The sequence below is a fragment of the Syngnathus acus genome, chromosome 14, assembly GCF_901709675.1.
Source record: "Syngnathus acus chromosome 14, fSynAcu1.2, whole genome shotgun sequence".
Classification (NCBI taxonomy): Eukaryota; Metazoa; Chordata; class Actinopteri; order Syngnathiformes; family Syngnathidae; genus Syngnathus; species Syngnathus acus.
In genome coordinates this window covers 1,365,872-1,380,818 of record NC_051099.1, presented here as the reverse complement: position 1 = coordinate 1,380,818, position 14,947 = coordinate 1,365,872, and the positions used below count along the sequence as shown (strand labels likewise).

At 44.1% G+C, this 14,947-nt stretch overlaps 2 protein-coding genes across 2 annotated transcripts; both read left to right on the top strand.

Annotated features, from left to right (window-relative positions):
- The first annotated feature begins 557 nt into the window (after positions 1 to 557).
- tmem135 (transmembrane protein 135) lies at positions 558 to 4,740 on the top strand. The gene is made up of 15 exons (XM_037269384.1): positions 558 to 745; positions 1,064 to 1,191; positions 1,307 to 1,399; positions 1,479 to 1,512; positions 1,584 to 1,649; positions 1,720 to 1,766; positions 1,840 to 1,881; positions 1,958 to 2,128; positions 2,205 to 2,274; positions 2,352 to 2,519; positions 2,607 to 2,670; positions 2,738 to 2,814; positions 2,963 to 3,061; positions 3,138 to 3,205; positions 3,344 to 4,740. The coding sequence occupies exons 1-15, from the start codon at positions 608 to 610 to the stop codon at positions 3,492 to 3,494; spliced, it is 1,416 nt and encodes a 471-aa protein (XP_037125279.1). The 5' UTR covers positions 558 to 607; the 3' UTR covers positions 3,495 to 4,740.
- Positions 4,741 to 5,170: 430 nt separating this feature from the next.
- On the top strand, positions 5,171 to 14,376 carry ltn1 (listerin E3 ubiquitin protein ligase 1). Its single transcript, XM_037269382.1, has 32 exons — positions 5,171 to 5,336; positions 5,545 to 5,751; positions 5,832 to 5,930; positions 6,158 to 6,388; positions 6,458 to 6,510; positions 6,595 to 6,778; positions 6,854 to 7,027; positions 7,089 to 7,279; positions 7,426 to 7,576; positions 7,653 to 7,886; positions 7,964 to 8,260; positions 8,346 to 8,552; positions 8,685 to 8,726; positions 8,818 to 9,007; positions 9,080 to 9,319; positions 9,386 to 9,539; positions 9,660 to 9,810; positions 9,892 to 10,096; positions 10,167 to 10,323; positions 10,397 to 10,510; positions 10,612 to 10,739; positions 10,820 to 10,955; positions 11,023 to 11,167; positions 11,245 to 11,458; positions 11,547 to 11,784; positions 12,054 to 12,131; positions 12,206 to 12,392; positions 12,470 to 12,635; positions 12,706 to 12,926; positions 13,039 to 13,233; positions 13,304 to 13,471; positions 13,867 to 14,376. The coding sequence occupies exons 1-32, from the start codon at positions 5,295 to 5,297 to the stop codon at positions 13,927 to 13,929; spliced, it is 5,262 nt and encodes a 1,753-aa protein (XP_037125277.1). The 5' UTR covers positions 5,171 to 5,294; the 3' UTR covers positions 13,930 to 14,376.
- Positions 14,377 to 14,947: the final 571 nt, after the last annotated feature.

Genomic DNA, 14,947 nt, shown 5'->3' with positions numbered 1-14,947 from the left:
AAATGGCTGTATAATTTCCACATAGTACGGACTAACTCTGTCACTCATTTTTCTCATTACGTGCTTTTGAATTAATGTAATTAGAGGAAAAAATACGGTATTGATTTTCCGGGAGCTCAACTAATAAAGTGAAATTTGTAGACTAGCTGTGAAGTCAAATGGCTTTATTTTGTGTTTAAAATCATTTTAATTGTTTGGTGAATTTGTTTGCTTGTTTTTCAGCTGATAACTAAGGTAAAATGTTATTATTGTTGTACATTGTCTAATTAGCTAATTAGACTATAGTCATTAAGTACTAATAATGACAGTACAGAAATATCACTTTACAGCTAACAGAGCAAAACAAATTTAAGAGATTAAAATAAAATGTTGTACTGTAGTATAAAAACCGCAATAACAACGTTTTTAATCATTATAAATTTGTGTACATTGTCTTATTTTTGCACCTCAAATATCGTCATCATTCTTATTGTAAAAAAATAATGCATAGCAAAAAATATTGCGCAATATTTGACGCAAGCGAGGTCACGCAACGTGAGCGCGCACGTCGGCGCGTGTCCGCCCCGCCCGCCCGGCTGGCTGTCACTTGCTAGCACGCGAGACAGCCATGGCTGCCCTCAGCAAGATAACGCACAGCTGTTATGAAGTCGGTCACACTTGGAACCCGTCATGTTTGCAGTCCGCCGTAGAAATAACGAGGTGCGCTCTGGAGGTCTCCTTCAAAATATACGCTCCTCTTTATTTGGTGAGTTGTAGCATTTCATCGCACATACGCATAATGCTAAACGTTAGCCGCTAGCACATTCGAGTTGTGGGAATGTTTTTAAGTATGGCTAAAACTCTGCTAACACACGTTTGTGACTCCAAGGGATCGTGGAAGTGCTCAATAAGTCTGGCTTCACGTCTGAAGCAATATGTCAAAATAGTTTGCTCGAAAGAACTACCGTTTCCCCTTGTTATTTTGATATATACACATTGTTCCACCCGGAATATGAGCATTGTCAAGCACAACTCTGGTGCAGTGGCTCGATGCTGACAGTACTCTGACTCTTCCATTCAACAGATAGCAGCTATTCTTAGAAGAAGAAAGAAGGATTACTACTTAAAAAGGCTCCTTCCTGAGATCTTACGGTCTACCTCTTTCCTCTCAACGAATGCAGGCCTCTATATACTCTTCTTCTGCATTCTCAGGTTGGTTGGCTCCCTCCCTACAAATTTTCAATTTTCTTTAATTGAATCCACTGAGAAAGTTACCAAGCGCTTTGTGGTCATTTCCACTCAACAACACTGAATATTTCCACTGAAGGAAACTGCTGGGAGGATTTTATTCCTGGTCTGCTGGATTTGGCTCAGCCCTACCGGCCTCTTATCTTGCGATCCTCTTGGAACGAAAGAGCAGGTGAGATTGTAATTCTCAGATTGTGGCATCCAGTTCTTCCCCAATGTCTTTTGATGATGTCGTATTTCTCCTTGCGCAGGAGAGGGCTTCTCACAATATACATGACAAATCTTGTAAGTACTGCTGTGACACATTTGAATTCAGACCATCTACGTTTGTACAAATGTGTGTCGTCCATTTGCAGGCAACAGAGACCTTGTTCCGCATGGCTGTGACACGAGGCTTCATCAAACCGATCAAACATGGCGAGGTACAAGACAAACGAGTTTTGCTGCCGTGATTGGGAAACTATTTTCTGACCACCTGTTGTGCTCTTTTAGGTGCTCCTGTTCTGCATAACTGCATCCCTCTACATGTTCTTCTTCAGGTCAGATCAAATGGATCAAACATGCTGTCATAGCCTAATGTGATGATTGATGTCAAACTGTGTTTTCCCACAGGAATAAAGATGGCCTTAAAGGCTTTTCATTCTCTGCATTAAAGTACGTTACTCAGCTTCATTTTGCAGCCTGAGTGACAGAAATTTGATTCTTGCGCTGCATATTCTCCTGCTCTCAGATTCATCGTCGGCAAGGAAGAGATCCCATCTCATTCTGCTCTGGCTGAGCAAATTCCTGCAACTCCCCAGGAGGTGTTGGATTCCTCAGAGCCTTCACGTGCCCCGCCAACGCGTATGGGGTCGAGGAGCATATCTTTGCTAGCATACACCGGGGAATTTCTGGAATCAATGTGAGGCACATTGGATTGTGAGGAATTTGGATTGGAGTAGCTCAGTAGTCATCTTTGCATCTCTGCAATTATCCAGATGCAAACGAGGTCCAAAACACAGATGTTGTAAACATCGTCATGACAACTGCATTTCCTACTGCGTTAAAGTAAGTCCGCGTGCTTACGTGATGTTCGCATTTTTTTAATTGGCAATACTCATTTCTGCGCGATGCTTTTTGTTCAGGGTTTCGTGAGGATGTTCAGCGTCGGCTACTTGATCCAGTGCTGCCTTAAAGTGCCCTCAGCTTTCCGGTACCTCTTCTCCAAACCTTCACAGCTCCCTTCCCTCTTCTACAACAAAGACAACTTCCAGCTCGGTGCCTTTTTAGGCTCCTTTGTTAGCATCTACAAGGTCAATTTTGTTTTAGATTGTTGGACATTTCCAGGTCAGCGTATTTATTTATTTTTTTTTACGCAAGTCCCTTTCTGGTTAATTTAGGGAGCAAGTTGCTTGCTTCGGTGGTTGCGAGATATTGATGATGAGCTCCACGCTTTGGTGGCTGGTAAGTCAACGATGATCCATTCAACGATCCATTCTCATGATGTAACATTGCTTATATTTCTTGTCAGGCTTCCTGGCGGGAACCTCCATGTTCTTCTACAAGAGCACATCGATATCCATGTATCTCTTCTCTAAACTGGTGGAGGTAAAAAGAGTCAAATTTGTATTTGAACTTTTGGCAAGTGAGAGGTTTGAACATTCAGTTAATAGTTCAACTGGAAAATATAATGTTTTCCCCTGCGGTGCGGAGTTCATCAATAACGCTACACGCGGCAACCTTTGCGCCCCTCCAGACCTTGTACTTCAAGGGCATCGAGGCCGGCCATTTCCCGTACTTCCCGCAAGCCGATACGTATCTCTATGCCATCTCCACCGCCATCTGCTTTCAAGCTGTGAGTCACGCACAAACACAACACACCACAGTGGATCTCATGAATGGGACACGCGATGATAAATTGTCATCATCAGGCTGTGATGGAAATGCAAAATCTTCGACCTGCCTACTGGAAGTTTCTTCTGCGTCTCACCAAGGGCAGGTAGGATGCGTTTTTTTGGTTTGTTTTTTTTAAGTGGCAAATCAAAACAAATAGAATTGTGAATGCAATTTGTCAATGAGGAATTATCGTTATTCTATTATCAGGACTATCTTATGTACACAATATTTTGCATTTTAGGTTTGGCCTGATGAACCGACAGCTGTTGGATGTTTTCGGCACACAGGCCTCGAGGAACTTTGGGGGTTTTGTGCCCCAACTGGACCCTCGCTATGTTTCAATGCCCAGCCACACAATGCTTCCACCAGGGGGCGACGTTCAGCTTGGATGATTTACATTGAGTGTCGAGGAGAGGTTGTGGTAATCAAAAATAATGATCTTTGAGATGGGTTATTTGAGGGTTGCCTTGACCAGCCTGTTCTGAGTCTTTGGGGATGTGGCCAGATGCATTTGATGCATATGATGGCCTTTTGCTAGTCTATGAACTAAAGAAAATCTGCAGTGCTCAATTATGCATTTTTCCGGTAAAATGGCCATCAAGGTTGTAGCATTCCACCTCTTAACTTTTTCTGTCTCAGGTTCCCTCGCGGTTGTTGGAATGGTGTTTTGGACAAGCTAGATAATCCTTCAGCTATTGACAGTTGAACAATGAGGTTTACTGTCTAACTTAATCACAGGTGTGAGTTTAACCCCCTAAATCCATTCAATTTGATCAGTCCAACCAAAAAGAACAGATACAACCCTGAGCCTTCTTTTTAACTTGCAACATTGCTGTGATTTAGCATCCATACTTTTGCACTATCATCATCTCTGGTTTCTTTGTTGGGTATACATTTTACTTCTAAGGAAGCATTCAAACAAATAAGAGGGTGTGGAAAATTGACTTTAATGACTTTTATATGAACAGTTGGGTCTCTGAAATACTTCAAATTAAATTGCGCAGCCAAGTAAATTCCTTGGAAGCTGCCTATTTCCAATTATGTGAATGAGTCATGTCATTAAGATATGAGTGATTTAAATTCTGCGAAAAAAAAATCTCTTAGAATAATACATTGTCAAGTTTTGATTGACCAAAATAGATGAGATGTGTGTCACATTGTTTTAGTTTCTTGTTTCATATTACCAATTTGTGCAGTTTGAATTCACAGCAAAGTCAAATGTATCTAATGGTGACCATCTGTGCAAAAGAAACGATGTAATTTTATATTTACATTTGTCGGATTGCAGTTTACCTACCTGCAGGAAACGTTTTATTCACAGCTCAGATAGGTGCTCAGCTCCCCACATTAATAGCGTGTACCCAAAAACTTTCATAACATATTTTACACAGTTGATTTTTAACTTCAGGTTTATTACGGTAAGCGGACTTGGTCATGTATGAAATTCGACTTTGTTTCTCGACATTTTGCATCCAGCACTTCGGAACAGCTTTAGACACATGTGACCTCTGTTAGAAAAATTGTGGAAAAGATGACAGCACACTAACAAAATCTATGTTACATATTACACAAATGTAATTGTCTGCACATGTTTATGATTCATGTGAACATGAAGTATTAAATATTTTTTAATTTATATTCTAAAGTGTGTTTCGATTCTATGTAGGTATGTTACTAATGAACATTTTCAGATTTATAAAGGAATTTTTGACCAGCTATACTCATGGGAGATTGTTCTGAATAATGTATAATGGGTCATTTGAGCGAATTTATTATTTTAGAATTTGTACTTGGCATCAATGAATACCCAAGTAATTCTCCGTTTCTGAAAGGTTGGTGACTTCTGATATATCAAAAAATTAATGTTGATCTTATTGCGTCATTCACAAGAGCGGTGCGTTAACGGAAGTGACTCATGCCTTTTCAGTGTAAAACCTTTTTATACATAGGCAAGAACGGACATATTTGAATCTCGCCTAAGCTTATAAAGGAGATATTAATATTTAGTTGTGTATGTCCGATTGAGAATTACATTAAACCCCTGTCTGCTACGATTTTATTCATTTTATTTTGAAATAATTTTAGAGCATTCCAAATTTCCGGTTCGTCATTCGTCACATGTAGCATGTTGAGCATCAAGGAACTCTTGAAGTTTCGTTGCTAAAATAAAGATTACCTCATTTTTAGTATCCATGGGGGGCAAAAACAAACAACGAACTAAAGGAAACGTTCGAGTGAGTACCAGTTACCCGCCATCACTGTGTTGACTTGGGGCTAACTTGGTGATAGCAGCGAATGCTATTGATGAAGGCGAAATCCTGTTGCAGAAATGATTTGTTTACGTGTGCTTGTCTTCAGCACTGTACCATTATTAGCATTTACTTCACTGTCACTTTGGTTTGGTGTGGTTTTGAACATCAGCTTTCCCTGTTCCTCCGATAGCCGTCCAGTAGTGGCCGTGCTGCAGAGGTGTTGACCAGAGAAGGTGGCGCCATACCGGGATTCGTTGGTTTTGATACAACAGTATCTTCGGAATTGAGTTACGTGCCTGCTTTCCATGGAGCAGAGGAGCTTGACAACCTTGTCGATGCAGACTTTAGACTGGTGCTCAGGAAACTTTCCAAAAGAGATGTCGTCACCAGACTGAAAGTAAGTTCACGCATTGAAAAATGGTCAAAAGCGATGGCTTGATGGTGGTCAAAATGTATCCACTGTCTTTCTTTTTCCAGGCTGTGCAAGACTTTGGTTCTATGTGTCAGGAGCGTGATGCTGAAGATGTTAAAGGGGTCCTTCCATATTGGCCTCGAATTTACTGCAAGATATCAGTGGTGAGTGGCTAATCTTGTATTTTATTTGACACGTGTCAAAAATTCAGCTTATCTTCCAAGGCTGTCAAAGCCATTGCAACCTCAGATACAACTCCAGCGTCATAATAAACCCAAGTATTATATCTCAGAATGTCCATCACAACTGAGCAGTATCTTCTTTTTAAAGGCATGATTGGCAAGACGCATAGATTTAATAAAATGTCAATTTCCTTCATTGTGTCTTTCAGGACCATGATCGGCGAATCAGAGAGGCCACCCAGCTGGCCCTTGAGCAGCTGGTACTGAAAGTGCGTCGCAGCTTGGCTCCCTTTCTGAAAAGCTTGATGGGCCACTGGATCCTGTCCCAATGCGACACTTACACACCAGCAGCCTCCGCCGCACGCCGAGCTTTCCAGGCTGCCTTCTCAGCCACCAAGCAGCCGGAAGCCCTCAGCTTTTGCAAAGATGAGATTCTTAATGTGAGTAGTGAATGGTGTCTTCAAAGAGGCGAGAGGTTAATTTTGCTTCATGTTTTTGAAACACTGCAGGTACTTCAAGATGTCTTGTTAAAGGATACTGCTGACACACTCAGTGATCCTCAGTAAGCCAACCTCATTCATCCTGAATTAGCTGCTGTTTAATCATGTTAAATAAAACAACTTTTTTTTGTTGTTGTTGTTGCCAGAATTGTGACTGAAGATGATGAGCGAGAAGCCAAATATTTGCGCATGCTGACCAGCTCTCTTCTGGGGGTGAAGCGACTGCTTTCCCTGCTGCCGCAGAATGACATGGCCGCCATGGATCACAGACTAGCTCATCTCGTCAGCCCTGCCAAGTTCTGGAAGTACAGCAAACACAAGGCACCACAGGTAATGGAGTGGCTCAGTTGCCTTTAAATGAATAGAGCCCCTGACTTAGTAGTGTTTAAAATGTCTTCTTCACAGGTAAGAGGGGCTTTCTTCGAGATGCTGTGCTCTGTGTGCGAGTTAACGCCGAGCCTTGCGCAAAGTGAGGCGGCACGTCTCTGCCCGGCCGTTCTTCTCAGCATCGACGACACAGATCCACTGGTGCTACCTGCCGTGTGGAAGGCTGTTCTCCATGTGGTGTCCTCCATACCTGTAAGAACTCCCCCCCCATCCCTCTGTAATGACGTATATGTTAATATCCTTCTCTTTGCAGGATTGCTGGACACACATCAACTCAAAGAAGGGCTTCCTGCCCAAACTTTGGTCTTTGTTAAAAGATGGGGGCAAAGGCATGGCGAAAGCCCTTCACCCTAATTTGATGCCATTCCTGAGCAAACTGCCTCAACAAGTCACCGACCCAGCCTTGGACTTCTATACTGCTTTCTTCACCTCACTCATACTCGGGTAAATCTTTCAAATGATGCAATTCCCGGTCTTCGCCGATATCTTTATGCGCAGTGTTTGTGACCCACTTATTTGCAGTCTCATCTTTAAGCCATTTATAATAATTGTACGAGCTTTTGACATGCATGTGTTTGTTGGATGTTTAGTATTTCCAGTGAGCGTGCGGCCAATAGCCCCTCAGAAAGTGCCGTTATTGTGACTGCCACCATCGAGTGTTTGAGGTTCTGCATATTGGGCCATTTGGAAGAAGAGGAGGAGGATCAGAGCAAAATCCGGTCCATGCTTATTTCTCAGCAGGTGAAATCATCACACTTTCTTGTTTCCTACCATGCAAAACAAAACACGTTCTCACTTTTGTCGTCTCCTCTCTTAGCTCCTGCCGCTCCTTGAAAGCGCTTTTGAGAAGCCCATCCTTCAGAATGGTCCTCTCTCCCTGTTGGTCACTGAAATGCTTGTTTCCTGGGAGAAGAGGGCAAGCAGCGAATCTAAAGTCTTTCAAGAGCTTGTAGCAGACTTCTGGGAGGAGCTCGGCCTTGCGTTTACGCGCCACGCAGACAGCGAGGAAGCGGATCGACAAGCTTTGGAGGGGATCGCCGCCTTGCTGCAAGTCAGTTTGCTCCATTCCCGCCTCGAGGCTCAAATAGATCAATGCGTCTGAGCTCTCTCTGTCTTTCATCCCTTTAGGTGATGCGCTACCCGGAGCGAGTCAACAGAAAACATACGCTGAAGAAAAAGGTGGTCAAGATCAGTTTTTCTGAATCTGGAACTGCCGACAAACCTGGCACGGCGGGAGGCGAGGCGGCAAAGACGGAGCTCACGTCCACTGCGGTGTGCAGTTCCCCGCAGACTCGCCATTTTGAGGAAGTGGTGTGCCAGCTGGTGCAACTGTGCCTGGTGCATGTGAATGAGAGAAGCTCAGAGAGACATCTTGTCTTCCTTTCCCATCTGCTGCAATCTTTTCACACTCTTAATATATTCACTGTAAGTTTTTATGACCCCCCCTCCCCAACCCAATCTTGTCATCTAACTGGAGCCAATTAAGCCATTAAACTCAATTTTGTTTTAGACCTTGGTCGAGTTGGACGATGACGTTAAAGAAGGCAGCGAGGGGAGAGCAAACAACCCGGCCGTGCGCTTCCTGCTGGAGCGAGTGGTGCCGTGGTTGGCCGAGAAGGAGCGGACAGACACGGAGCACCTTGTGGAGATGGTCTTCAGCTCATTGTCTTGCTGCAGCCGCCAGGAGACCACCCGCATCCTTGACCATATCACCATGGTAACATCCATCCAGATATTTAATTAGCACTAAATAGAAATAAAAAAAACTCGCATGTAAAAACACAGGTTTTTTTTTCGGTCTCTGATGGCCTTACCTTTTTTAACATGATGTCCATTGTGTTGTTTGCAGATGGAACTACACTGTGGAATTACTTTGCAAATCATCCAGAGGGTACGTGTCCATTTCCTCACAAAGACTCATGCGAGCATTAGGATGTCAATTGCCACGTGTAAGTGCAACTCTCTGCTCTCTTCCCGACCAGGTGTGTGCTGACCAAGACACGCTTGCAAGTTGTAGCGAGTGGCTCAAAGGTTCAGTCCTGGGCGAGCATCTCCTCAGGTTGACCAAGGAGCTCTGCAAGGTCGGACACGGCGGCTCCAGCTCGGCGTCTTCTAGCAGCTGCCACAGTTGGACCCTCATCAGCATGGTTCTCTCACAGCATCATAATAACGGTAGGAGGCTAAAGTATTCACACACTAAAGTAAAAGTAGGGATATTTAAATGTTTTTTTGTGTACATTCTAGAACCTCTGATTGGGGAGGTGTACATGGAGAAGATCTTGGAGAATCTGCACGCAACGTTGTCCGAGACCAAGAGTCTGTCAGACGCGGGCAACATGGAGCCGCTTGTCACCTTCATCTGCGACGTGGCCTCCACCTTCTTCTCGTCCGTGCAAAACTGCCTGCTGCTTCCTTCTGCTGAGGAACTCCTGCTCACAGTTTTTCAACTCATCGCCCAAGATCAAACACACACTTATCTGTCAGGTAAGACTATGAGACGTGCACAGAGCTGTGCTTGAGAGCTAATGTATATTGATCTCTCCCTGACAGACTCCATCTTGGATAAATTGGCAAAGGTATGCATTGCTGGGGTCCAGTCGCTAGTCCAACACTCTCAGTATGAGGTGGCGCAAGGTGGTTTCTTCCACAGTGCCGCCCTCTGGGTGCAGAACAAATTACTCACTGAATCTTTGGACATCAAAAGGTACAAACCACTTCCAAAATCTTTCACTAAACTTTTTAATATTTTCAGCTCTAAGGAGAAATCTGAAATTGAATTTGTTTTGTGTAGGTGACTTTTTTTGTGTGTGTGTATCTTATTTAGTTTGCAGTATTTAGTTCAAGCTGTACAAAGCATAGTGGAGACCATCACCTCTGTCTGCGATCAAGACTCTGCCATCCTTTCCCAATTTTTTACCCACTTGATGCCCAGCGTTACCGAATGGACAAAACTCAGACAGGCCCTGCCATCACATGTAAGAAAACAAACTTGGGCTGAGGACAGCTTGTGTTTTATTTATGCTGATTTTTAAATAAAACACTTGTCTCTTCTGAAGTGGGTCAAGACATCTTTGCTGGCAAGCCGTTACAGGGGAGTTTGTGAAAGCTCCTGCAAAGACACGTGGAAAGTGAAAGTGCCAAAAGTCTTACCGGCCCATTTAAGCGTCTGTGCCCTTCTGGGAAAGGTGTCTCGTGCTGCCTCACTCTGTAACCAAAAGAACGACAAGTGCCAGCCACAACTGCCAAACATGATGCACACAGGTAAACATGCAGCACATCCTTCAGTTTTTCCCCCCTATTTACAGTTTTTTTTTTTTTTTTACTCTGTCAGTTGCAGAGCTGCTGTATTCACTGCAGTGGTGTCAGGAGATGGAGAATGCCCCCACTATTGTGTCCACCTATCACAGCCTTCTCATTGAGTGGGGGCTGTCAGGAGGTCTGCATGACTTGGTCACAACCACAGATTTGCTGGAGATGCTCTACTCAAGGTCTTCATCAACTCAAGGTTTTAATCAATTTTGTCCTACTTCCAAAACGATAAAAAGACAGTTTATCCTATAGATCAATCGAGCTTGGTGGTTTGTGGTCTCTGACGCTGGAAAACTACATCGGTACCCACGACTTGGCAGTCACTCACAGCACGAGCCTGAGCAAGCTTTACGGCTCTGTGGAGAGGTCAGTGACAATTAACCTGTACTCATGAGTCCCTTCTTAACACCGGATGGCTTTAATCGAATAGCATTAAGTCGTATGTTGCCTTTGTTTTCGTGTCTCAGTTTGGGGCCGGTGTCGCCAAGCAAATTGAGCACGCTCCAGGTGCTTTGCCCCACCATGACGCAGGAAGACCGACAGACTCTGGTCGCCCTGGCAACGGCTGCAATTATCAACTGGGAACAAGATGACGGTAAAAAGACTTAGCACGCGTGTCCCTCATTTCAGTCAAACAAGACAGTTGACACTTTACTTCCCTCTTTTTTGTCCTAGATGTGTACGGGAGTGTGGCGGTGCTGCTGTGTTGTCTGCAAGCTGACACGGAAGTGGAGGATGAGGTGGTGCAGGCTGTATTGTGCACTATGACGGAGTGGAGGACCCACAAGGAGGATTGGTTTCTCTTTGGCAGGTAAGCCCCAACATTCATTGCACAATCTAATGTTGTTGCTAAAAATGCTTTCTTCGGTGTTCATCAGTGATCTTTCTAAAGCAACTACACAACAGCTGAACCTGACAGTGGAACTGATGCGCTTCCTGTCCTGGCTGGTGACACGCTGTCCGTCAATTCTCGGGAATAGCCAGTGGGATTTCTTACTCTGTGCTATGTTAGCCTGGTTAGAGGTGAGCTTCCATCGTTCCGCTTTTGCTCCCTCCACTACATGCTGGCATCTCATCCGCTGTCTTGTTCCTAATCTCAGGTGGCCAGCGAGAACGTGAGCAGCCTGTGGAATCCATGGGTGCAGCTGTTTGTATGCGAGAGCGCTGCGCTGATTGTAAACCTCAGCCAGTTCTTTGCGTCAGCCCCGCCTGATGTTTTGGAGAAGCTACCGCCAGAACTGGTGGCGGAATGGCGAGACTTTTTTGTTGATGGAATCTACAGCCTGCTGTTACCCATGCCTGTCAAGATCACAGGTATTATTTTACAGTATACAATTTAGTGCAGAAGATTAAAAAAAACAACAACCTTGCCTGCTTTTTCTGTTATCTCGTCTGAGTGCAGATCTCTTTAAAGAACCCGACGACCCGGTCTTTCCTCTGGCGGTGTTGCGATCGCTCGGCGTGGCTCTGACCTATGCGCCCGTGCGGCAGCTGAACCAGAACAGCCTGCCGGCAAAATTAGTTGCAGACCAGAGGACCAACCTGCCGCCGCCTCTTCAGACGCTCCTCAATACTTTCTGCCCTCTGCTTGTCTTCAATGCCCGACCTCTTCAAGTCACGGTCTACCATTTGTTGGCAAAGTAAGACTTTGCTAGCCAGGCGATCATATGACCTTCCCATTTTTGCACTATAACCCAAATATATTTGTATTGTGAGAGTATGAATAATTTTGGACTAAATGTATTTACAGTATCTGAAAAGTAAGTGCACCCCTCCTTTTTTGTAAATATTTTATTATACCAATGTATGGGCCAACCCTGAAGAAATAACACTACTAGGTCACATTGTAAGCGTACAGCTTGTGTCTAAGCTAGTAGCAACAAAATAAGATCCCGTCTCGTCAATGCAGGGTCATGCCTCAGCTGCCTGAATGTGACGGAGAAGGAGACAGCAGCAAGTATGAAGATGAGGGTGACGAGCCAAGCCTGTAAGTGCAAGATGATAGAAAGTATGCTGCATCAGATGAGAAAGAATCACTCCGATTCCTGTGTTTTGGTTCAGCTCCCCTCCGGCCGCTTTGATGGCTGTGCTGTCAACATGTGAGGAGTTGTGCGACAGCATCCTGGCAGGACTTCAAGTCGGAGAGTTTGCCATGGTCTCGCCTCATAGCGTGGAGTACTCGTGCATTCTGGGCTACCTGCTGGCCTGGAAGCTACTCCTTACCTTTTTCAGGTCATCGCCCTCGCACGTGAGTACAAAGAAACTTTCTGAGCGTAGGGGCAAGCGGTCGGTGTTGACCGACCCCCTCTTCTGATTCCTTTTCAGTTGCGTGCCCATTACGCCCAATATCTGAAGAAAACCTGCTCCCTAAACAACCTCCTGCTTCACCTCTTCAAACTGATGCCTGAGAATCCCGTCTTCCCGGGCCAAGCAGCCGAAACGAGAGACTCCAAAACCTACTTCACAGAGACTATCACGCTGGCGGTTGACCGTAAGAACACAGAGCCAGCGTATTAGTCCGCGGTGGAAGAGGCACTAAGCCATCTTTCTCACTCCCACAGAAAATGATCACGTTGAGCGGGAGCTACCCCATTTGGCGTGTAGCGTTTACTACGGCGCCGTGCAGGACCTGCCTGCTATGGTGCGCCTGTGGTGGAACAGTCAGGAGAAGCGCGTGAGCGGCACCGTGGAGAAGTTCACGACCAAATACGTCAGTCCAGTGCTCTCGGCGCAGGAGATCTCCTCCGTCCACAGCAGCACGCAATTGTTTGAAAACATGACGGTAAGAATATTCTCCAATTATTTTTTTTTCTTCTTGTAATCTTGAGTCCCAATTGCGTCAGCAGCCATAAAACAAAATGTCGGTATGGTTACTACTGTCTATTCCCACCCAGGTGAAAGCGCGCTCTGCCGCACGGGAGGTGATTGCCACCTACTCGGTGGATGAGATTTTCATCGAGCTGGTGATTCAGCTGCCGCAGAGCCACCCTCTGGGCTCCGTAGCGGTCGAGAGCGGGAGACGGGTGGGCGTCTCTGTGCAGCAGTGGAGGAACTGGATGCTGCAGCTCAGCACCTACCTCACACATCAGGTAGTTGTTCTACTTCACGTGTGAGGTCACTTTGATTTTACAACTGGGTTCTTCGTGTGCACGTGCTTAGAACGGCAGCATCATGGAAGGTCTGGCACTGTGGAAGAACAACGTGGACAAGCGCTTTGAAGGAATTGAAGATTGCATGATTTGCTTCTCTGTTATCCACGGCTCCAATTACTCGCTGCCTAAGAAGGCCTGTCGTACTTGCAAGAAGAAATTCCACTCGGCGTGCCTGGTAAGTCATTTCTTTTACGGTGGTGATCAAAAGCGACACGTCTGCATAGCGTTCTGCTCCATCTGTTTGGAATTTGTGACAGTATTTATTCGGACAAATGCTACTGTGTGGATTATAATGACAGTCGTCCAGTTAAACCTCCAAAGTCAAACATTTTATGACTCTGTTTACATTTGAATGTCCTGACCAATGATGCCATTAGAAAACGATGTAAGTTTTATTCATATGTTCCGGGCTTCAAAGTGTACCACCTTGCTCCGGATGCCCATTGATTTTCTTTTTAATATAGATTTAAAAAATGTGCGCAGTAACCAAGGTAAAATGTCTTGACTACTAATCAACACTTCTATGTCACATTTTAATTGTGTTGTCTCTTGTGCCCTTCTAATCTGCAGTACAAATGGTTCACATCCAGCAACAAGTCCACATGTCCCCTGTGTAGAGAATCATTCTTCTAATGCACTTCTTCATTTGATTATGATTACATTATTTGCTGAACCTCTGAGTGGAAGCCATTCTTGACCAAAGTGACTATTAGTTTTCTGGATTAACCAATGTAAAATGGCTGAACTATCAACACCAATCAATGCATAAAAAAGTAGATGTGCTGTACAGTATTTTTTCTTTGAGAATATCAGGTGGTTTTTTGCAAATTTAAAAGTGATTAGTGAATGGAGAAATTTTACACAATGGAAAAAAGGATGCAGTGTCCAATCAAGGTTCATAAATAATTTCCTAATATTTAGGAGTGTAAACAAAATGTGACATGCACACAGTTCCCACAGATGATTTTAATTCCAAAATAGAAATATACATTGCAAATATCCAGGGTGAATAATCTTGTTGTGTCTGATTGCAGCTGTACATCATGCTGGAAAATACAATAAAGTATAACTGGATTATTATTCATTGAATCATTTTGTTGTTTATAATAAAACTGTTCCACATTTTCTCTGTGACTAAGTCAACGCTTTAAAGAGAAGTGAACATGGAGAAATGATTACCTGTTTTTCTTTGATATAAAATATACTTGAATTTTTAACACATTATCTGTCATTGTGGTTCATACCGTACATTTATTTTGAAAATTTGATATTCATTGGACAGTAAAAACCCTCCCTGAACAATAAACACAATGGAAAGTCCGCTGTGTTCATTTATCTTGGGGCCAACTTGATGTTGAATAATTCAACTCACTTTTGCTTGCATCCTTAGTGGCCGTTCTTATTAATTATGACGCATTCAGCACACTTGATGAATTAATTGCACGCATTTTGCTCTGATATCGACAGCTCCTCTCGGAGTGCCCATTGGTGTGTGTCTACATTTGTAATTCATTACGACCAACCAAGTTTTATCAATACAAACACCCAACACCCATCATCATCTGCCCTTGACCTTTTTAATAGCCATTGATCTGTTTGCCCAGCATAAATATTTATGTTCTTTGGCTACACACACATTCAAACCCAGAGA